Source organism: Macaca nemestrina, chromosome 10 (assembly GCF_043159975.1).
Source record: "Macaca nemestrina isolate mMacNem1 chromosome 10, mMacNem.hap1, whole genome shotgun sequence".
Lineage (NCBI taxonomy): Eukaryota > Metazoa > Chordata > Mammalia > Primates > Cercopithecidae > Macaca > Macaca nemestrina.
Genome location: NC_092134.1, coordinates 55786517 through 55810421, shown reverse-complemented (window position 1 = coordinate 55810421; position 23905 = coordinate 55786517). Strand labels below are relative to the sequence as shown.

At 35.9% G+C, this 23905-nt stretch overlaps 1 protein-coding gene across 4 annotated transcripts in view; it reads left to right on the top strand.

Annotated features, from left to right (window-relative positions):
- LOC105473314 (neuron navigator 3) overlaps positions 1-23905 on the top strand; it is an 899580-nt gene that overhangs the window by 251366 nt on the left and 624309 nt on the right. For all 4 annotated transcript variants that reach the window (XM_011727068.3, XM_071070568.1, XM_071070565.1 and 1 more), the window contains one exon: positions 5851-6258. In XM_011727068.3, coding sequence (XP_011725370.2) covers positions 6187-6258 — 72 coding nt within the window. In that variant the 5' untranslated portion in view covers positions 5851-6186. The remainder of the gene's footprint in view (positions 1-5850; positions 6259-23905) is intronic.

The window sequence follows — 23905 nt, the reverse complement described above, 5'->3', positions numbered from 1 at the left end:
TGTCCCCTCAACTGCTGAAAATATCCATCAATCTCTCTGAGTGGTCCCTGTAATATCCCTGTCACAGACTGAGGTAGGAGTAGCACATACTCCAATCACTCTCTAAAGTAATCTTCACAAATCCTTTCAAAATCTCACTGAAAACATTTATCCTTTATCTGATGAGAGACTCCTGGGTGAATCTGAGCAGTATGGAAACATTCTTTTAAGCTATAAAAACATGAAACTATTTATATTTATACATAAAGGCATTGGATTTCACTACCAAACCCAACCACTGTATTATATTGAATAAAAGTGGTAGAGAATTTATATTACATATTGACAATTACCTTCGTATGAGGGAACAACTTTTCAATATCTTCATGTACATTCCAGCAGCTTTGTAATTTTATCATAAATCATTTTTATTGTGCAAAAGTAAGGATAAGTCTTCTTAAATTATTAATTTAAAATGAACTGAAATCATAAATTAATTTTTATGTGCATAATTGTCCATAATTCTGTCCACATGAAATTGCCTTTTAGCATTGGTGTAAACTCATTGGTATTCTAAGGTTTTGATATTTGACAAGAATATGCTGGTGCTCCTTTGTTTTCTTACATCCGACTCTCTGATGGACTGTAAACTGTATAAAGACAAGTATGAGCATTTAAAATCTGATGATTTGGGGCCTGCACTATGCTGTGCACACATTAGGCACACAGTGCTTTGTGTCTTCCATATGTTTTTTCCTACTACGAGGAAGGTATTAGGTAATGTAGATAAATTTGAATAATTTAGAACTTCAGCAATGCTTTTGGAAAAATTATTTCATGCTAATATAAAATAATGTGTATGGAAAATATGGTTGACAGACTGTAATGCCTTACTACTCTAAAGAGAGGGGGAGATACTTTGAAAGTTAGGAGATAAATACATTTTCTGACATTTGATAAACCATGCTATTGATGAGCTTGACATTGTGCTTAGGCAAAATTCTATGCCATAGTGAAGCAGCTGGTCTATAACGTTAAAAAATAAGAATGACACCTAATAATAACAAGTTTAATCAGTCTAACATTTTTTTTTTATTGTTGCTTATTGGAGAGACCATTTATGGGAACACTAAACACATAGATGTATCTGAGGTTTTTCTTAGCTGTTTTTCTGATCGTGAAGCATAATTTACAAAGAGAAAACTATACAAAATTTTAATTTACAGCTCAGTGAATTATTACAAAGCTTATATTAATGTACTGCCCACCCAAGTCAAAAAAATGAATATGGATAACACTGTAATCAAATTGCTATTAAAACATCATTCCCTCTCACTCACCGAAGGTAACCAGTATCCTGACTTCTAACACCAAGGGTTAGTTTTACCAGTTTTTGCAACTTCGTATAAATGGAATCGTGTAGTATATGTATTTCTTTTGCTTTGGTTTTGGCTTCCTTAATATTTTCAAGATTCATATATATTGATAAGAGTGTCCATAGTTTGTTAATATTAATTAATGTACAATTGTCTGCTGCATAAGCATACCATACGTTATTTATCTATTCTAATGTTGAACTTTGTTTCCAGATTGTTTTGAGTTTTTTTTATGGTTATGTTGAAGGTACTTTCCTGTTGTGACTCTTAATGAACATATGCATGTATTTCTGAAGAGTACATACCTAGGAATATTATTGCTGGGTTATTAAGTATGTGTATCTTTAAACTTAGTAGATAATACTAAACATTTTCCCAAAATAATTATACTAATTTACATTTTGACCAGCAGTGTTCCATTTGTTTTATGTCTTTGCTAACAGTTGATAGTGTCATTCCTTTTATTAACTTAGGTAGACGAGAAGTTATATCTCATGTAGTTTTGCTTAGCATTGTGCTGATTACTAGTAAGAGTATTCATTTTTACATGTATCTATGGGCCATTTGTCCATCCTTTTTAACTTTTCATGTTTAAATTATTTAAATCATTTTAGAGTCACAGGAAGTGTCAAGATAAGCAAAAAAAGGACAGGGAAGTATTGTGTACCCATTAATTAGTTTACTATGGTGTTAACATCTTGCATAACTATAGTATAAGATAAAAACTAGGAAGTTGGCATTGGTACAGTCCACAGAGTAAGCAGATTCATATTTCACCAGTTTTATAGACACTGAATTGTATATGTGTATTGTCTATGCAACTTAATCACATACGTAGATTCATGTAACCACCCTTACAATCAAGATACAATGCTGTTAACACCGTACCACAGGGCTCCTATTTCCTGCCTCTTTTGGACTCATCTCAACCTCATCCCTAAGCCACGGCAATGACTAATCTGTTCTTCATCTATATTACTATTTTTTAGAAGCATCTATTCAGATATTTTTGTCTATTGTATTTTTATTACTGACTTTTTAGATATTTTTACATGTAATTATGTATATAACAAGTAACTTTTCCTAGTCCATGAGTTGAATTTATATTTTCTTATTGGCGTATTATGATTAATACAAGTTTTTGATATTATAGTTATTTTTCTTCATGTTCAGTGCTTTTGAGCTCTTGAGAAATTTTCCCCTACCCTCAGATAATGAAGGCATTTTCCCAGAAGCTTTATTTTTTGTCAGATTTATATCAGCAGTCCACCTGAAATTGTTAGTGTGAAGTAGAAGTCAGGTTTAACTTTTTTCTATCCAACTGACCTGGCATTCTTTTTTGAAAAGACTTTTTCTCCATGGTTTTGCAATTCAACCTTTTATCAAATAAAGTGGCCATATCTGTTAAAGTCTGGTTCGGGGATTTCTATGTTCCATTGGTTGAGTTTTCTACCCTTGTTATTATCATTTTTTTACTGTTGATTTAAAATATGCCTTAACATCCAGTAGAGCAAATAGTTTTAACTTGTTCTTCTTCATCAGTGTCTTGGATTTTCTTGATTGTTTGCATTTCCATATACCTTTTAGAAGCATCTTCTAAAGTTATAAAGAGAAAAGTGGGGATTTTGATAGGTATTGCATTTAATGTAATAAATATTTTAGGTATGAGTTATTTCTACATTATTGAGTCTTATAATTTCTGAATATGGCACAGCCCTCTATTTATTTAAATCTCTATTTTCTTTTGATGTTGTTTTATTGCTTTATCATAAAGTTTTTACACTCTCTTGTGAGATTTGTTCCAGGGCATTTGATATTTTTAATGCTATTGTAAATAGTATATTTTCAAAGTTTCATTTTCTAAATATTTGTTGATATTATAAAGAAATATAAAGGATTTTTATATATTGACTTTGTATCCAGAAACTTACCAAACTCACTTATTGATCCTAGTAATTTATCTCTTGATTCTTTAATATTTTCTGTATATATTACCATAACATTTTCAAATAACAGTTTTATTTCTTTCTTTCCAGTGTTTATACTGCTTGTTTGCTCTCCCCATCTCCCTCCCCTTCCTCCCTCATCTCATATTTTCTTGTCTTACTGCATGGTTAGACTTTAAGTACAGTCATATTAGTAGCCACTTGTGTGTTGTTCTTGATCATATGAAAAGTTTTTAACTTTTCACCAATATGTTTAATGTTTGCAGTAGTTTTTTTTTTTTTTTTTTTTTGGTGAATACACTTTATCAGATACAGGAAGATTATGAAAGTCCCCTTCTATTCCTCATTTGCCAAGATAAATTTTAGGTCATGAATCAATGTTTAATTTATCAAATTATATGTCTACACCCATAGAGATGAGCATATAATTTTTCTTGTTTTGTAAATATGGTGAGTTACACTGATTTATTTTTAAATCTTAAACTAACCTTTATTCCTGGGATAGTATCAATTTGGAATTGATGCATGATTCATTTTATACATTCCTGGATTCAGTTTGCTAATGTTTGTTTAGGATTTTTGCATCTATGAACATCAGTGAGATTAGCTTATAATTTCCTGGATTTTAGCAGGTATCTTTTGTTTTACCATGCCTTTCTTCTTCTCTTGTTCAAAGTGTGTCTCTCATGAGTTTGCTGTATTAGGTAATGTTCCTGCACCCTTAATCCACACACTCACACTCATGTTCAGTCAATTACCAATTCTGTCAACTCTGCCTCTTACGTGACGTATCACTCAGTTTGGTCATTCTTTCCGCCTGGTCAGCTCCTACACTAGTTCGGGATGCTATTGTATATTTCTCGGATTGCTCTAACAATGCCTGTAAGATTTTTCTGGTACAAGTTTGGCTCCCTCCTATTTTCTGTATGGCAGTTCAGGTGAACTGTTAAAATCACAAACCCTATTATAGTGCATGCCTTCTTAAAATTTAGCAGTGGCTCCTCACTGGATTTCTTTCAGCTCCTCAAATTGATCATATTTTCTTATCATATTTTCTTATTCCTTGTCTACATTGTTTACTATGCTGGAAACTTTCACAGTAGTGCACAAACTAAAATATCTGCATGGCAGAGCAGAGGTGCTGAAGATAGAACAGGGATTGGGAAAATGATGCCAGATAAGAAAAAAAAAAAAATGTATAGAGAAGTGCAAAGGGCAATTTAGAAGCTGATTTTTCATACGTATTAACATTTAATTTACTGTTGACTTAAAGTATGTTTATCAGTTGTTTTATGCTTGTCATGGCTTGTGTTGAGGGATCTGGAGGTGAATTCTTAAAGGGAGCAAGTTGTGCTTGACCCCTGTGCTCAGTGCTGGACAGCACTGTTTATGGGCCTTTTGCAAAGTGCAACCTGTTCTGAAGGAAGTAGCCATGGTGCTAAGGAATTTTTGCAGGTGCTAGGTATGGTTAACCTGGCTAAGGTGATACCTGAAGAACTGTCATATAAAACAAATTAAACATATTTTGTGCACATTGATGACTATGAAGATTATGAATAATTACAAATGGACAGAAACCTCCTGAGATGATAGGTTTCTTCAGGAAGTAATTGGTCAATTACAAAGGGAATTTATATTTTTAACTTTTTTAAACACAGTATGTGCCAAAACACAGTATGTGGGGCTTCCAGTAGTTTTGGAAGCCTCCTATGTGAGTCTAATATGCAGACAAGTTGAGGAAGCCCTGCATTAAGGAGAGGTTTCAAGAGTGGTTTTTCTATATCACAAGTATCTAAAAGAGATGAAAAGAATACAGGTGTCCAAGCACTTCTCTGTAGCTTCTAAATTAGCAGAGTTAAGAGTGTACCTCAGAAATCTGTATGTTTATGATTATTCTCAGGTGATTCTATTGTCTAGCTGGCCTTGGAAACCACTGGATTATATGATCCCTTTAAGAAGAAGTACTGTGCATAGTGTATCTATAACCCAGTAAGGCACTTGACAAATTTGTTTATGTTATCCCTGTGGGACAAAATGTGTCATATGAGTCAAGAAGAGTACACATAGGAGAAATAATGGTTTTTTGATGTCAGAGTAATCTGAATTCTAATTATAGTTCTGTTACTTACTAGACTTATAAAAATTTACCCTCTTAATCTTAATTATGTCATCTTAAAATGGAATGATAATAACCGTGTTACAGATCCTTTTCAAAGTCTAAATAAAATTGTCTATGAAAGTTATCAAACTACAACATAATATCTGGCCATATTGGTCTGTCTTCTAAAATTCTGTGGTTCTATACATGCAGAAATTCGAGTGGAACAGTAAATCATATATACATGTTTGATGAGTAGTTGTGTCTTCTTTGTTACTTTTTAGCTTGGTATTTTAAAGGTCATAAGGGTGAAGAATAATGCCATTATTTTTAAGTCAAATATTGCTTATGCCTAAACTATTTTGAAATTTTGAAATAATCATTTATTTTACTAATTGTAACAAAAATGGTGAAAGAGAATTAACTGCGCATTTATTTCTTTAAATCATAGGTTTACAGGAAATCTGTCATTTTTTATTAAAATGGAAAACCGTGAAGAAAGAAAAAGATAGCAGTTGAAGTTAAAATTCTCGGATGACTATTTTGCTTTTGAGGAGTCAGCATTTAAAAACGATATGCTGATTTGGAAGGTCCTGGGAGTAAACTGCAAACCTTATTTTTTCCATTCAATCAATGGATTTTTTAATCATTCCTTGGAGTCGATGAAGTTCGGAAACAGTGTGTGATGGGGAACGTGGCGGGCCAGTGTGTTCCTAGAATTTGCATCTTGGATTAGTTTGCTGCTTTTTTGAACAGATTCCATTTTGAAGGGCAAGAACCTAATGTGATGGATTTATCTTCAGAAATGAACAGACATGGGAAGAATCCAGTGAGTCACAAGCTAGAAGATCAGAAGAAGGTAAAAAATATTTCTCTTTGCTTAGTCCTTTTTGTTTATGCTTAAAGAGAACTTTTGAAATTGCAAATGAATGCACCTTATGAAATAAAATAACATACTCTTTCACGGAAATCAACCCTGCTGTATAGCAATGTGTTTCTGTGGGTCTGGATTTCATTACCCGTTGGTGATTTTGTTTCTAAAGTCCTCTGAATTTATCCATCCAGTGGGCTGGCAAGGATTCTACTGTGTTCTCTCACCCTTGACTTCATACTAGGGACCTATTGAACTGACCTTGTAGGAACAGTTCTCTGAGACCCAGGGTGAGGCATGAGTCTCAGGCACCTCTGGAGTAATGGAGCAGGCTAGAGCTCTCCTTAAAGAGAACACCTGCCCTACTGCCATTGGAAAGCATAAGTAGCATTTTAAATTCTCCAATTTCATATCCTTGGGACACATCAACTTAGGCCTTCTGAATTATACAGCTGGCCTGGAAAGAAAATTGTGAGGCAACTGCAAGCTTTGTTTTGATTCTACATGATGTCAAAAGAACTGATAGGAAAAAGAACCGTGCTAACTTTATTTTAAAAGAAAGGGTTTAGCGAGCTTTTTAGTAAGAAGTGGGGATTGAATACTAAGGGATGCACTTCGACTTTATTTTTCTAGCTTTTTAGAAACTCTTACCTGCTGAATTGCTCCATTGGAGTGAGAAGCACCTAAAGAATGCTTATCAGAAGGGTCAGAGATGGCAGAGAGCCCCACTCATACTGAAATGTATCATCTTTTGCAGTGCTCTTATGGACTCTGTTAGTACAGGATAGGTGTGTGGGGACCCAGTAGCAATGACGCTCGCAAGAAATGAGATAAAAGGAAGGAAATTTTTAGTAAGATGTGGATCTAAGGGCCATAACTAAGCTTTGTTTTTACATCTGTCTTAGAAATTTTGTATACTGTTCACTTCTCACATCCTGAAAAACAACTAGCTAGGTCTTTCACAGTGGTGGAGGTAAGTTTAGAAGAGGCTGTGCTGAGTCAATGGCTTATTAATTTTGTTTCGCCAGTATGATTAATGCAACTAGCATGGGGCTACAGTAATCCTTTTGTCATTAATAGAGGCAGAAATGCATAGATTGTTTATTCCCAGTTTGGTTCATTTTTTGTGCAGTATATCTCAGAAAATACTAAATACTATAAAATTCAAGGTGCCTGAAATCAATTTTCGCTTTAATGTGGATATAAATTTCTACACAAATACTTGTGTTACGAATAAGTTTGTTGGTGTTACCAAATGTTCAGCCTGCCTTTTTTCCTGCTGGCACTGGGGTGTTTACCCAGAGGAGATGGCACAGTAAATTTCAATCTAAAGCATTCTCTGCAATTTAACTACTAAGAAGCCATTTAATCATCTTTTTCTATCTACATGTTTTTAATGTCCTTAACTCTGATGGCAATTTGGGTACTATATTGGGTGGGTAAAGAGGGAGGGAGGTAATAGGTAAGTGATTAATTACAGGGTTATAATTTCTGATGGAGATGCTGCTTTCATGACAAAAAAGATGAGTACCTCTACCAGTGCTATCTTTTCATTCCCTGTCTAAGACAGATTTTCTGCAAACACAAAAGGGATTAAAGCTGAAGAATGGAATGAATTCTTAAAGTCATTCTCTGAGTTCTTTGGGTGGAACTTTAAACAGTGTTTTGTAATGACACTTGGTTTACTAGGCCAACTCACACAAAACTGCTCAGCTCATACACAATGTACTAATGGTAATAGAATTTAGACAAATCTTGGAGAACCATAATTCTGTAAGAAATGTAAAAATACTATCTTGGTGATGTGGCACAGGAAGACCCCCATCTCACTATAGCCTCGCCTTCTCCTCTGTAAGGGAATGGAAGAGGAATGAACGTTTTCAATCAGCAGTATCAAGAGTGGTAAATGGAGTTCTAATGACCTCTTGGCTCCCTCATTGGTGTGGGCACCTAAAAAGTAGCCTTGATGTGTGAGATCTGCAAATAAACCAGAAACTTGATATGTATAGATAAAGATTTAAGATTCAAAATTTTTGAATCTGAAATGTCAGCAGGAACACCTAGTCTCAATGACACAATGAGTCACAATGAGTTTAAATGAAAGAAAAATTGAAATGTAACATCATAAATCTTTGTAGATGAAGCTCTGGCCATGTCCCTGCCACCATGTAATCGCTAGTAGAGATTAGAAGGTCATTTATTTAATTACTTCAAGTGTTTATAGTCCTTCCTGATGAATTAATTTAGCAGGCATAGTGTTCCACATTGGTGAAACAGAACGCATTTAGCCTGACTCCTGCTTCATTGAGTGGTGAAGCATCTTTTTAATATTACTGAAAAAGTGTCAACTTTTCATGGTGTTTGGCATATTGTACATTCAAAGCAAAGTACATTGAAATGGACTGAATAAGCACCTATTCTAAGCACTACACAACTGATCTCTTATTCAGCCTACAATAAATCACTAGCTTTTGTTAATTTAAGATGTGTAGATTTGTACTTATTATGTTCTACTTCTAAGTAGAAACTCTTAGGATACTGCTTGTATGAGTTTGTGAGTATGTGTTCTACTGAATGAGTAGGTGAATGTCAGGGACGAGGTTGGTCATTTATAGGGTGCTCATCATATGTCAGGAACATGCATGGCCCCTTTTGGTTTATTAAGATAGTATCTTCCTACAACGATAAAAGCTGCTTTTATCTCCTTAAGAGTTTGGGTCTTGTAAAAATAATTATCTATTCCTTAAATGTATATAAATAAAATATGTATTTAATATATATATACTATTATTCAAAATCAAAGCATTCAAAAGTGTTTGACTTTATTGGTTTCTTTTAAATAATGCCTTATCACCTTACTAAATCTGAACAGAGGAGCACATACTTGAAAGTTACAAGGTATCATATCCACAAATTGTATCTGAAGTGCTCTTCATTACAGATCAACTATAGATGTGGATCATATAGGACTTAAAGAGAATACTTCTAATAATCTTATAGAAGTTGAAGAAGATACTTTTAAGGATCTCAAATCAGCTTGGATTAGTGTAGGACTAGGTGAAATTTAATGGCTTTTTTCTTATTCTTTGATTTTTTTTTTCATTAGAACTTTCAGTTAGTATTGGGCCATAACCTGGCTCTTGGCATTCAGGTTCTGGAATGTCCCAGATAGGAAAATTATCATGGTATCTCAAACTACCTGAATGCCAATAATGAAGTATTTTATTTTTGATAATATGACTTTTTGACTTTTGTTTGCACAATCAAAGCCAATGAGGTTTGTATATTGCTGTCCACTAATTTTATTGCTTTGTCGGATTATTTCTGCAAAACAAACCCAGAACAGTGAAAGCTCGATAGGTACAAATGATACTGCTATGTAATGAATCATGACCTTGAAATGAAAAGCAGAGCGTAGTAGATTTTACTGTCAGTCTAATTGCAGCATTTTGCAATTCAGACCACCCTAAAACACTGTTTTATTGCTCCATGAATATTTTGTGTATTAAACCAAAGCATTTGTCATAGTCAATATTTTACGATGTAGTGATAAAAAGGTAGCAGGATACACACTTCAGAATAATGGCAAAAAAAGTGCAATAAGTATTTGGTGATCTGTTGGATGTATTTTGTTGCTCTATTCTCTAAACCAGAAAGAGATGAGCAATATTATTGTGTATATGTAGAGGTGTTTTGCTTTTATGGAAATGTTTTAAGATTAGTACAATCTCAGTTTTTCACTTCCCCAAATCACATATTTTACATATTCAGTTTGCCAGAGTTATTTTCACATTGCCATGAAAAAGTTCATGATAAATTCCAACACATCACATCTGTCCTATGAGACTTCAGATTACTTCAGAAGTGACATATTCTGGGTATAGTGTTTGAGATGTGAAGAATTATGTAAAATGAGAGAAATTATTGTATTAATTGATAGAAAGGAATAATACTGATATTGAAAAAGACTATTATTTTAAGGGCTGCTCCTGTGATTTTTTTTTTTGGACTTAAAATCAGGTTTAAGCGGAGGGTTAGAGAAAGCATCATCTTCAAGTAGCAATGAGTGCTTCATCAATGTCAATTCACATAGACCTGTTTTGTTCTTTCTCTTTCAACTGACATCAAACAGAAGTGTGGTCCGGGCATGGATGTCTGCATGTGACTATGTTAGGTTACTTTAATAATTTTCCTGGAAACATCACCCACTTATGATTGCCAGAGCTCTACAGAGTAGAAGTACTTTATCAATTTAAAGCTAGCCTGGTTCTTGTTGCTATTTATTTCGTTTAGTGTGCTGATTCTTTTCACTTTATTTTTGCATTTTCTTGCAGTGATGATAAAATAACATTATATAAAAGTCAAAAAGTGTTCTTCAGATTATTCTTGCAGATGTAGACGACTTAAGATTGTTTATGTTGGAAACTAAACAAAACTCTGTTTTCTTTTTTTTTATTATAGTTTATATTCTGGGGTACATGTGCACAACGTGCAGGTTTGCTACATATGTATACATGTGCCATGTCGGTGTGCTGCACCCATTAACTCATCATTTACATTAGGTATATGTCCTAATGCTATCCCTCCCCCATCCCCCACCCTACAACAGGCCCCGATGTGTGATGTTCCCCTTCCTGTGTCCAAGTGTTCTCACTGTTCAATTTCCACCTATGAGTGAGAACATGCGGTGTTTGGTTTTCTGTCCTTGCGATAGTTTGCTGAGAATGATGGTTTCCAGCTGCATCCATGTCCCTACAAAGGACATGGACTCATCCTTTTTTATGACTGCATATTATTCCATGGTGTATATGTGCCACATTTTCTTAATCCAGTCTGTCATTGATGGACATCTGGGTTGGTTCCCAGTCTTTGCTATTGTGAATAGTGCCACAATAAACATACATGTGCATGTGTCTTTATAGCAGCATGATTTATAATCCTTTGGGTATATAGCCAGCAATGGGATGGTTGGGTCAAATGGTATTTCTAGTTCTAGGTCCTTGAGGAATCGCCACACTGCCTTCCACAAAGGTTGAACTAGTTTACAGTTCCACCAACAGTGTAAAAGGGTTCCTGTTTCTCCACATCCTCTCCAGCATGTGTTGTTTCCTGACTTTTTAATGATCACCATTCTAACAGGTGTGAGATGGTGTCTCATTGTGGTTTTGATTTGCATTTCTCTGATGGCTAGTGATGAGCATTTTTTCATGTGTCTGTTGGCTGCATAAATGTCTTCTTTTGAGAAGTGTCTGTTCATATCCTTTGCCCACTTTTTGATGGGGTTGTTTTGTTCTTGTAAATTTGTTTGAGTTCTTTGTAGGTTCTGGATATTAGCCCTTTGTCAGATGAGTAGATTGCAAAAATTTTCTCTCATTATGTAGGTTGCCTGTTCACTCTGATGGTAGTTTCTTTTGCTGTGCAGAAGCTCTTTAGTTTAATTAGATCCCATTTGTCAATTTTGGCTTTTGTTGCCGTTGCTTTTGGTGTTTTAGACATGAAGTCCTTGCCCATGCCTATGTCCTGAAAGGTTTTCTTCTAGGGTTTTTATGGTTTTAGGTCTAACATTTAAGTCTCTAAACCATCTTGAATTAATTTTCATATAAGGAGTAAGGAAAGGATCCATTTTCAGCTTTCTACTTATGACTAGCCAGTTTTCCCAGCACCATTTATTAAATAGGGAATCCTTTCCCCATTTCTTGTTTTTGTCAGCTTTTTGTCAAAGATCAGATGGTTGTAGATGTGTGGTATTATTTCTGAGGGCTCTGTTGTATTCCATTGGTCTATATCTCTGTTTTGGTACCAGTACCATGCTGTTTTGTTTACTGTAGCCTTGTAGTGTAGTTTGAAGTCAGGTAGCATGACGCCTCCAGCTTTTCTTTTTTGGCTTAGGATTGTCTTGGCAATGCGGGCTCTTTTTTGCTTCCATATGAACTTTAAAGTAGTTTTTTTCCAATTCTGTGAAGAAAGTCATTGGTACTTAATAGGAATGGCATTGAATCTATAAATTACCTTGGGCAGTACGGCCATTTTCACGACACTGATCTTCCTGTCCATGAGCATGGAATGTTCTTCCATTTGTTTGTGTTCTCTTTTATTTCATTGAGCAGTGGTTTGTGGTTCTCCTTGAAAAGGTCCTTCACATCCCTTGCATGTTGGATTCCTAGGTATTTTATTCTCTTTGAAGCTATTGTGAATGGGAGTTCACTCATGATTTGGCTCTCTGTTTGTCTGTTATTGGTGTATAAGAATGCTTGTGATTTTTTCACATTGATTTTGTATCCTGAGACTTTGCTGAAGTTGCTTATCAGCTTAAGGAGATTTTGGGCTGAGATGATGGGGTTTTCTAAATACAAAATCATGTCATCTGCAAACAGGGACAATTTGACTTCCTCTTTTCCTAATTGAATACCCTTTATTTCTTTCTCCTGCCTGATTGTCCTGGCCAGAACTTCCAACACTCTGTTGAATAGGAGTGGTGAGAGAGGGCATCCCTGTCTTGTGCCAGTTTTCAGGGAGAATGCTTCCAGTTTTTGCCCATTCAGTGTGATATTGGCTGTGGGTCTGTCATACATAGCTCTTATTATTTTGAGATATGTTCCATCAATACTGAATTTATTGAGAGTTTTTTAGCATGAAGGGCTGTTGAATTTTTTCAAAGGCTTTTCTTTAAAGAAAATATGATTGTAAGTCCATAAAAAAAGAAAGTTTAGTGAGGATAGATCTAGCCCTAATATTTGTTGATTTTCTTTAAAAAATGGCCTCATTAAATAAGGCCATTTAATTATTTTTGTAAATCTACCTCACTTCCTTATTTAGTGTATATTACAATAAGTTATAGGGACCATGAAGGATGATGAGGTTTCTTTTTTTTTTTTTTTTTTTTTTTGAGACGGAGTCTTGCTCTGTAGCCCGGGCTGGAGTGCAGTGGCCGGATCTCAGCTCACTGCAAGCTCCGCCTCCCGGGTTTACGCCATTCTCCTGCCTCAGCCTCCCGAGTAGCTGGGACTACAGGCGCCCGCCACCTCGCCCGGCTAGTTTTTTGTATTTTTAGTAGAGACGGGGTTTCACGGTGTTAGCCAGGATGGTCTCGATCTCCTGACCTCGTGATCCGCCCGTCTCGGCCTCCCAAAGTGCTGGGATTACAGGCTTCAGCCACCGCGCCTGGCCGGATGATGAGGTTTCTAAAACCACATCATATCATTTATTATCAGCCAGTCCTGAAGCACAGCTCTAGTGAGAATGAATTGTAGTGTCAGTTTCAACAAAAGTGGTTACTCATTCGATTGTTGATTATCTAAACTTTTCATTTTGGAAACATAGTCATTTTATAATGTTATTATATAAATCTGGAATTAATGTGCAGACATAAATATGAACATCAAATTCCCAAAGAAACTCGTGCTGTAATCGTAGCATACTCAGATGCAGATTAAGACTATTCCTAATTTCTACCTCTGCTTCATTCTTCTATAAGATGATTCCACAAACAGCTGTCTCCCGGATACTTCACCTGGCATCCTCTACGGATGAATTAGATAAAGCGACTCTTTTTCCACTCAGAAGTGATTCTAGAAACTTCTTTCTCAGATTTGAACTTGGATAGAACCTCTTTTCATTTTTTTCTCCACCATGTCATACAAATCTAGAAATTCATGTGGTGGCCTTTTGGACCTGGCAGCACACATTTTTGAAGTATATGGACTTGGTATAACAGAAAAAAAAAACTGGAAATGGATAGAAGTGAATGGGACAGATGCATACTTTATGGTTTCACCATTTTGTTCTAGACTAGACTATGCGCTTTCTTCTGATTGGTTGATTTAAGATGTCAATAAATCTAGTGAGCCTATATCTTCATAAAAATGAATAGATAAAATATACAGTCCCAAGATACATAACACTCAATATATTTTGAACATTTTGAAGGCAGAATTGTATGAAAATCTCTGAGTATTAGTTGCCATTAATTATGACTGTAATTATAATTATACTAATTATTATGAACATTTAAAGTTTTCTCAGTTTTAATTCTGATTTCTCTTAAGTCCATTCCTCTGTCTTGATACTAACATGTGAGTTCTGGCTTTTATCATTTCATAAAGGAATGAATATACTAAGACTAACATTTTTCTTCTAAAATATGTCCCATTTGTTTCTCTGGATAGCAGACTGCCTGCTGGTGAGCCGGGCCATCTGATTTAATAGCAATAAGACAGGGTGGACAAAAATTTTTGTGGTTTTATTACACAGGGACTGACTAATTGTCTCCAAGATTGATTCTATTTCAGGAATATGCAATGCCTGGGATAAGAATTAAATGAAACAAAGCCAATTTAATGATATGTTACAAAAGTGATAGACATAAGAAATTCTGCCTATTTTTACATATAATTTTTTACAGTATGACTGAAAAGTTAAAAAAAATCAATATATTTGATTTTCCAAGTATATTCTGAGGACCAACAGCATCACTGTCACCTGGGAGCTTATAAGAAATACAAAGTCTCAGGTCCTACGTTAAACCTATTGAATGGGAATGTGCATTTTAAGATCCCCAGGTGACTCTAATGCACAGCAATATTTGAGAACCCTTGCCCTACTGACTGTTTCTGAGAGCACCCCAGGAGGATTAAGTTTTAGTTACTCACCATTGTGATGTGTTCAATGAGGTGGCCTTTATTTTCTATCTTCTGGTTTCTGTCTCCCTAACTCCCTTCCCAGTATTTCCTGGAATCATCAGCCAAATAAATTACTTGCACTTGGATCATTGTTTCGGGGTCTGCTCTCAGGAAACCTAAACTATGGCATTCTATATCTAGAGTTTCTGGTATTCAGATTTGTTTCAGTCAGCTAATGTTGGACTCTGTTAGCACAGCTGTTTGGAATTTAAGCTTTTCAAGAATTCTTTCATCCTTATTATTCATTTCTATTTTATTCTTGGATATCCTAAGTGTATACCCAGACTAATGATAATATCAACACTTGTTCAGTATGGTCGGTCATTTTTAAAAATAAACAGGCAATTTATGGGTGACCCACACAAAGAACAGCTGCTGCCATCACTCACGCCCTCTCAATTGTTGATGTCCTTTGCAACTGACATTGTCACAAGCAAGCAGCTGCTGACAGAGCTGCCAGTCCCTCTTTCCACATCCTACCTTTATTCTATTCATTAAAAAACAAACAAGACACAATTAGGAGACATTTATTGAATCAGATATTTGGTGCTTGGAATCTGGGGTGGGTTTTCAGGCAAAATTTTTCTATTCATTCCTCTCTCCTTCTTGGAGCTCCCTATGAGGAAGCTATATATCCATGAAACAGTAACTAAATGGGAAAAAATGACTGGCATTATAAAAAGAGGATGTGTAGGAATGTCTCTAATTCTCCTAAAAGTGGATCATTTCGAAAAAGCTTTAGGACTTTAGGTCCAAAAGCCAAATCTGGGTTTTCGCATCCCTCAAAGCTGGAATCCCCACTTCACTGAGCAAACCAAACACTAACCAAATTAGTTGTGTGGATGAAGAGGGACAGAGCTTGCCTAAAGATGGGGACCCTGTTAGTTGAGCTTATCACCAATGAGCAATACATTGAAAAGAAGTGGTGGTGCCCATGACCCTACCTTACTTTGTTTTGTGCTGCAGGAACAGACTGTGTCATCTATAAGAAATAGAAATTCCTTTGCTCACAGTTCTGGATGCTGGCAAGTCCAGTGCTGAGGTGCTGGCACCTGGTGAGGGCCTCTTGCCGCATCATCACAGAAGAGGCAGGAGAGAGCTAGAAAAGAGCAAATGGTGGCTGAAATCACTCTTTTACAACAGCACCAACCCAACCGTGAGGATGGAGCCCTCAGCACATAATTACCTCTTAAAAGTCCCACCTCTTAATACTGTAATAATGACAATTAAATTTCAACATGAGGCCGGGCGCGGTGGCTCAAGCCTGTAATCCCAGCACTCTGGGAGGCCGAGACAGGCGGATCACGAGGTCAGGAGATCGAGACCATCCTGGCTAACCCGGTGAAACCCCGTCTCTACTAAAAAAATACAAAAAAACTAGCCGGGCGAGGTGGCAGGTGCCTGTAGTCCCAGCTACTCGGGAGGCTGAGGCAGGAGAATGGCGTAAACCCGGGAGGCGGAGCTTGCAGTGAGCTGAGATCCGGCCACTGCACTCCAGCCTGGGCGACAGAGGGAGACTCCGTCTCAAAAAAAAAAAAAAAATTTCAGCATGAGTTTTGGAGGAGATTAACATACAAACCATAGTACTACCTTTGGCAGAAACAACCACTGCCTCCTAATACAACGTGGCTTACTATTTCACTCAATACCTAATGAAACTAGCAATGCCTTTGGGAAGATCCAGTAAAACAGTATAGCAAAGAGTTAAAAGCACAGAATCTACAATAAGACCACGTGAGTTTGGTTCTTGAATCTGACACTGTCAAATTACTGAACTTCTGTCTTCCTCTAGTTTTCTCATTTGTGTTACTTCTTAAAGTGATAGTTACAGCAGTTGAAACAGTGCTTCACATGTGAAAAACAATAACTGGTAGCTATTGGAGGTGGACTAAGGAGTTGGTTGTGTTTTCTCTTCTGGGGGCAGAATCATTACTCTTTTCTCATCACTGACTTCCTATGGGGCTCCAGCAGTGCTAGTGTTGAATGGCTTCTTAGTTTGCTCAAATCATAGCACCCCATTTTGAATTTCCCTCTCCAAACTGCATATAACAAATGATTTAAGCACTTTTAATACCAGGCTCCCCTAAAAGTGAAGGCTTTCTTTATTTGGGTGTGGGGTGGGGTGGGAACACACACACACACACACAGATTGAAGTGTAACTAATAAATCAATCCTTGATTTTCCACCCTAGCCCCAGGATAGAATTTTCCTGTGGGTCTGGTCATTCTTCCTGGCTTCCATTGAGCTGCATCTTAGTGGTTCATTTCAGGCCATGATGCCGTCTGCTGGGTCCCTGGAGAGAGTCAGAGGAGAATTAATGCTCATGATATTTCATCCTGATATATGGATACAACATCAATCACCTGTAACTAGTACTCAACCCTACAGCTAGTCAGAAGAGAAGTCTGTGTTCAAAGACTTTATTTCCCTTAGGATGACACATTTAATAAACCAAAATATTTTATGGACATGGCATATTGACAAGAGCAAGGTTACCCTTAATTCATGGTACATTTAAATAGTGTTTACTCTCTAAAGCCTAAATATTAGAGTTTTGTTTCTATTTTCAAGAGGAGAAAAAGAACATTGAACATGGGAGAAATTCTCAATACATGAATTGACTCATGCTTTATCTTTACCATTTTCAAAGTGAGATAAAGAATGTAAAAACTATGTGATAAAGCAAACATAATAAAATGTTAATTATAGACTCTAGTGGCAGTCATAGAGATGTTCACTGTAAAATTCTTTCAACTTTTCTGTATATTTGAAAATATTTATAAATCCACATGGGGAATATGTTAGTAAGATGTAATGCTTGTTTTCAAGGTATTTAGTAGCATAGCTATAGTTCCCCTGCCCTACTTCTCCAAACTTGATTCTCCCTAACAGTGTAACCTGGGGATCAAGAGGGCTTAGAGGATTTTTGAGAAGTTAAGGGAGGCTGGCCCAGGAAAGCTATTACTTGCCTTTTAGCTGTAGTATGCAGTCTTTTCAGTTGTACTGGAATGCTAACCAGCGTTTGTTGCATGATCTATATGGAAAATTTACTAAGAATTTTCAATAACTTAGAAACAAATTTTAAGACTCCATCCCACACCTACTGATTTTTTTTCTTGACTTAAATATTTTATGTATTCAATCATTTGTACATTCCATAGAATACTTTTATTGTGCTCTGATTTAAATCTGGGAATGTCAGTTCCAAGCATTAAACAAATAAAAATAAATGACTTTCTATAGTTAGTAATTCTTCATGATCAATTTTTCATCTTTCATGGGATAAACTATCCTTTATAAATGTTTCTTGCCACTTATTACACTGAATAATGTAGTTGGTTAAAAATCAATTCAAAATGTGATGTTATATTGCTTGTTTAGAATCAATTTCTTATGTGTATTTTTGTATAATGGTAAAGTAGTTCTTTAGTACACAGTAGGTATAGCTCTTTGCTAAGAATGTTCTCCAGTATATTCAGACATTTCTACATATTGTTTGCTAGTTTCCAGTAAACTCGCCAGGTTTTGTTAAGTAATTGTTTCAGAACATGAGATAGTTTTGATCCACTCAGATTTTTAATTCTGCTCTTATAATGTGTTTTATATATTGGATTTTAACATAGTATTTTGTTTGAAAAAGGAAATCAAATTGCACACAGATTTAAATGATACAATATTCTAGCTGAACTCAATGTGTTTTGTGCATTTATGGGGTACCTACTTATGCTCTGTGGTAGGTAATAGTAAAACTACTATGTTAACTGCATTACTAATGGGTTTATTCATTCATACTCATCACCTCTCCTTTGCATAACAGTGTGGGTTAGGCTTCTAGGTAATATGTGAATAGCAACATACACTTACAAAGCACTTTTTCTTGCATTTTCTTCCATTCTTACACTTTACAGTTCTGTAAAGCTGTAGGTCAGGTATTCTTTACATCCATATGAGGGACAGAGACTTTCCCAAGATCATGCAACTCACCAGGTTGCATCTTTTTATTTTACTTAGTGGTTTCTTTAAATCCACTTGTATTTAGCACACTTTCTATGTGCATAGAAATTACATATCAAATTATTTCTTCCTTAATAACATCTAATTTACTAATGTGTTGTTAAAAGCATGTTTAAAGGACATTAATCTACAAAGCCTTTCTAGTTTTTCTATTCAACTTTCATGCCACATGAGTTGGCATATGGTATACTTTCTTTGTGCAAATGTTTTTCAAGAGCTACTCCCCAAATGACTTTGAAAGGGTGTGAAAAATAGTCCAGATTTGGGAAACCACTGTTCTTTGTTGACATAAAACTGGTTTGATCATATTATACTTGTGATACCTGAGAATTTAGATTTAAGTTTCTCCTTCTATCTTATTAGAGGTGACAGATTTTGGAAAATTACTTTAGGAAGTTTTATTAATTGTTAGGAAAATGTGTTGTAGAAACACAGGTTACATTTAAATTCGATAAGCTACACAAAGAAAATTCATCAACAGTCCACACAGGAAGGACCATGAGTTTTTGCCAGCCCATCAGCCACCAGATAACCCACAAGGCTTGGCTCCCTGGTCTCTTAGTGGTGCCAGTGACACATGTGAGTACATGCATGTATGTGAGCCACCTTGCTCTCCTGTAGTGAAGCAGGATGTTCTATTGGACCACGTTCACATTTGGTATTTGTTCACCATGGTGGAAATGAATGGGAACTGGGGCCTGTCACAGAGGTGAGACTGCTAGCCACTTCAAGGCATATCCACATCATTTTCGAGGAAATATTAAATAAAATACATATGTGACCATTTAAGTGCCTAATTTACAGTATGCTTGATTTGTCTGACACACAATGAAGGTAAGAATAGTGTTTATATAAGTGGCTCCTTTGTTTTTCCACTTTGATAAATATTCTTAAAAAGACTTCATTTGCAAGCATTACACTTTGCTAACGTTTGTGGTTTTGCAAATGCTTACCTTAGTTGTAGAGTACTCCCCAAAGGGTATACATTCAGTTCCAAGATCAGGATGTCTCTTAAGAATGTCACCAAACCACATCAATACTTCTGCCTGCTTTTCAAATTTTGCGCTGGTAATTAATTCCTACTTAATATTTTTCATTAAAATTAGATGTTCTTGTTTAAAGTCTTACCAACTGCTTGATTAGACAATATTGTCAGGTACGATGTGGCAGTTTTACCTCATACTATCTCAGTAAGTAAGACCTCCATCTTTTAACAGTTGCTGATATTGGCACATTGTAATGTTTGTAAATAACAGATAAATAACACCTTGTATGTACATGTTATTTTCTAATTAACACTGGAAAATGATCTAGGGTTATACTTTAAAAACAATGTGAACTTCATAATTAATGTGTTAATCTGCTTTGCTCTGTAAAATATTTTTAGGTAATTATGAACTAATGTAGTGTACCATGTTGTTTTGGGGAAAAACTACAAAATGAGGATAAATGAAGATGTACTCAGACATTTCCGAAACACTTACCATTTTAGGAATTTCTTCCATACCCATCATCAGGTTCTAAATTAGTGGTTTGACTAAATATATGATACTAAGAGTGTATGTGGAAATAGCAATGACCTTTTAAATGCCTGGCACATCCAGATTTATCACTCACCTTCCTACAACTCTGATGACTTTTTAGCACACTCTGAACTCTTTAACTTGGCCCATGGGACCCTGCATAATCTCATCCCATTCCCCCTCCAACCTCATCTCCTGCCACTCTTTCTTCAATTCATTCTCTTCCAGACATATTGACAACCCATCTCTAAGTTCCTTGAACAATGCAAGTTCAGTACTACCTACCGTCTTAGCTTAAGGCCTTTGTACTGACTGCCCCTTCTGCCTGGAATACTCGTTGCTCTATTTTTTGCATGGGTGACTGCTGCTTCATCATTCATGTATCCAGTATTACTGTAATTTCCTCAAGAAAATGCTTTCCCACCACTCCATCATTATATTCTATAATAGCACCCTGTTGGCTGCCTTCTTAAGAATGATTCAGTTTGTATTTTTACTCATGTATTGTTTGTTTGCAGTCAGCCTCTACCGGGTCAGGGGCATTGCTTGTCTCATTCATCCTTGTATCGATGCTTTGTATATGATATGTACTCAGGAACTGTTGCTATGGCACAAAGAAGAAAAGCCTATATAGGTACATAAAATACCATTTATTCAGCAAATGTCTCATGAGCACTTATCACATTGGATTGTAATTTTTTAATAAAAGGTAAACAAAACAGATAAGCTAAACAATGAGCTTGCTCCAAAGCAGCTCTCACAGTATAGTATACCAAAAAAATTTTTTTAAATGAAAATCTTAAAGCAGAGTCTCTTTGGTTAGATTAAATGCTTATGGCCATGCTGTCTCTACATACCAGTGTACCTTTATTTCTTCCTATGAGGGAAGGGCAGAACTTTCAAAGCAAGGCAATCAAAGCAGCCTCCTGCATTTTCCATTGACTCTCCATATCCTTCCAACTCTTACAAGTGAGAAAAATGACAGTTTTAAATGTTTTACAATTTCCATTACAAATTACCTAGCTGTTTAATTATGAATTCATCCATGATATTTTATAGGCAGAAGTGATAGCATACTTAGGATTTAGAATTTTGAATATGGACAGTATGTGCGACTTGGACTCTCAATCTATATATGGGTTGCATAAAAAATTAAAAACTAAAGTTATTTAACATTTAATCTTTGATTCCCCCCCCCCCAAAAAAAATGTAGGGTAAAAGGATGGTCAAATTTTGTTCAGGTTTTGTAATAATTATGCATGCCTCCAGCTACCATGTTAGCCCAGAGTCTAGTATCTAATTTTTGGGTGACATTCAAGAACCCTGAGGTATGATACAACTGAAAGTAGGGAGGGGCAGCCTCAGTCCTGCTACACATCCAAGACAAGATAAACCCCCTTCTCACATGTCTATGCCGTTGTTTTTTGCTGGCAGATGGTGCTGGCAGGTGTTTCTGCATTGCCTGACTGGTGATGCTTGTCTATTGCTGGTCCAGGATGGTCTCAGAGAGAAGATGATCCTGCTTCCTAGGGCTAAGCTGGATGGTACTTCAGCAACTGTAGCTGCAGTGCTCAGCATTCATCCTCTTCAGGTCACATAACCACCTCCAGGGTATCAGCTGGCACCAGAGACACTGCATCAGACCTGTTTCCAGGGTCTTCACTCCTAAATGTCAGCCATCGTTTTTCTTTTCTACTCTCAAACACAGTGTGTTTGATTCTATTTCTTTTACCTGGGTAGTGGGCTTCTAGGAACATTTCCTCGGACCCTAGCAGAGTTGGTTTCAATGGCTCCAAGATAAATTCCCTGAAAATCTCTTGTTAAGAAAGGAAAAAGACAAAAATGAAAACACATTATTCTCTGATAGGATGGAGGGGTATGGATGGTTTGGGGATGAAACTGTTTTACCTCAGATCATCAGACATTAGATTCTCATAAGGAGCGTGCAACCTAGATCCCTCGTGTGTGTAGTTCACAGTAGGGTTTGTACTCACTCCTACGAGAATCTAGTGCCTCGGCTGATCCTACAGGAGGTGCTCAGACAGTAATGCTCCTTGCCTGCCACTCACCTCCTGCCGTGCAGCCCGGTTCCTAACAGGCCACAAGCCGGTACTGGTCCAGCCTGGGAGTTGGGCACCCTTGATATAGAGTATATGATGTCAATAGGCTTTTTTATCCCTTTACCTCTGAAATATTATAAATGTCTATTCTCAAAAATTTTCTGTAAGGTTATAATTTACACTGATAACTGGCTCCTGGTACTCTATTCTGTATCTTCTTACAATACCAATTGGCCAAGAGTATTAAGATTTTTCCCTGGAAGAGAAACTATTTTTGATGCTTGGGAAAGTGCTTTCCAAGATAAGAAAATGAATATTATAATCAGCTTTTTATATGCCTGTTTTACATGGTAAGATTCTTTCCAAAATTCAGAAAGACTAGGGTTTCATTAGCACACACTGTTGTTTTATTTTTACTCAAAGATAATGGGCTTTTCATACACTTGTTTACAAACATAATAAAAAATGGGCTTTTGTAGAGAGGAATTCAATTCTAATAGAATGTTGATTAACTGAAGTGTTATTTGATTTTTTCTTAAAGTCTTAGAGAGCATCTACTAGAAGTTTAGGATTTTTTTCCTAAGAGAAAGTAAATCTAGAGCAACTAACTATTGCAAAATAGGAACAGGAGCTTGGCAAAGATTTGAAAGGTCTTTTTATGCGGACTGATACAGTATCCACTCACCACATGTGGCTATTTAGATTTAAATTAATCAAAATTTAATTAAAAATTCAGTTCTTCAGTCACACTAGCTGTTTCAAGTGCTCAATCATCATATGTGACTAGTGGCTGTTATGTTGGACAGCACACATACAGAACATTTTCATCCGTGCAGAAAGTTCTATAGGACAGTGCTGCTGAATGTTCTGGTGAGAATACAACGTAGGATGGGAAGTTAGGATAATCAGAATCAGAGTTTGATCAATGAAAGTCAGAGGAACAAGAGCAGTTATGGAGTGTTTGAAAGGATTTTAGAGATGAGTTAGACGCATTACTAAATTAGTAAATGAATTATTTATATTGCTTATTTTTGCTTAGAAGTAACCAGAAGCTCCCAACCTTAAGAAGTATATACACAAGCAATGAATGAGATAATCAGTTTTGCATCATCTATGTAAAAAATTGTATTATCATAAATTATTATCTATAATAAATTATTTGATAATAAATTTTCACTGTTGAACCAATGTGCAGACTTTCCAAAAATGCATTCCATGATCTCATGGGGGATGAAATGCTGTTTCAAATTTTCGAATACAATAAGATCAGCCAACAAATTAGTATCAGGGCAAAAGCATTAAGGTAAAAAGAAACCATAAAATACTTAGAAAAATACATGCATAATATTTTCCATCATT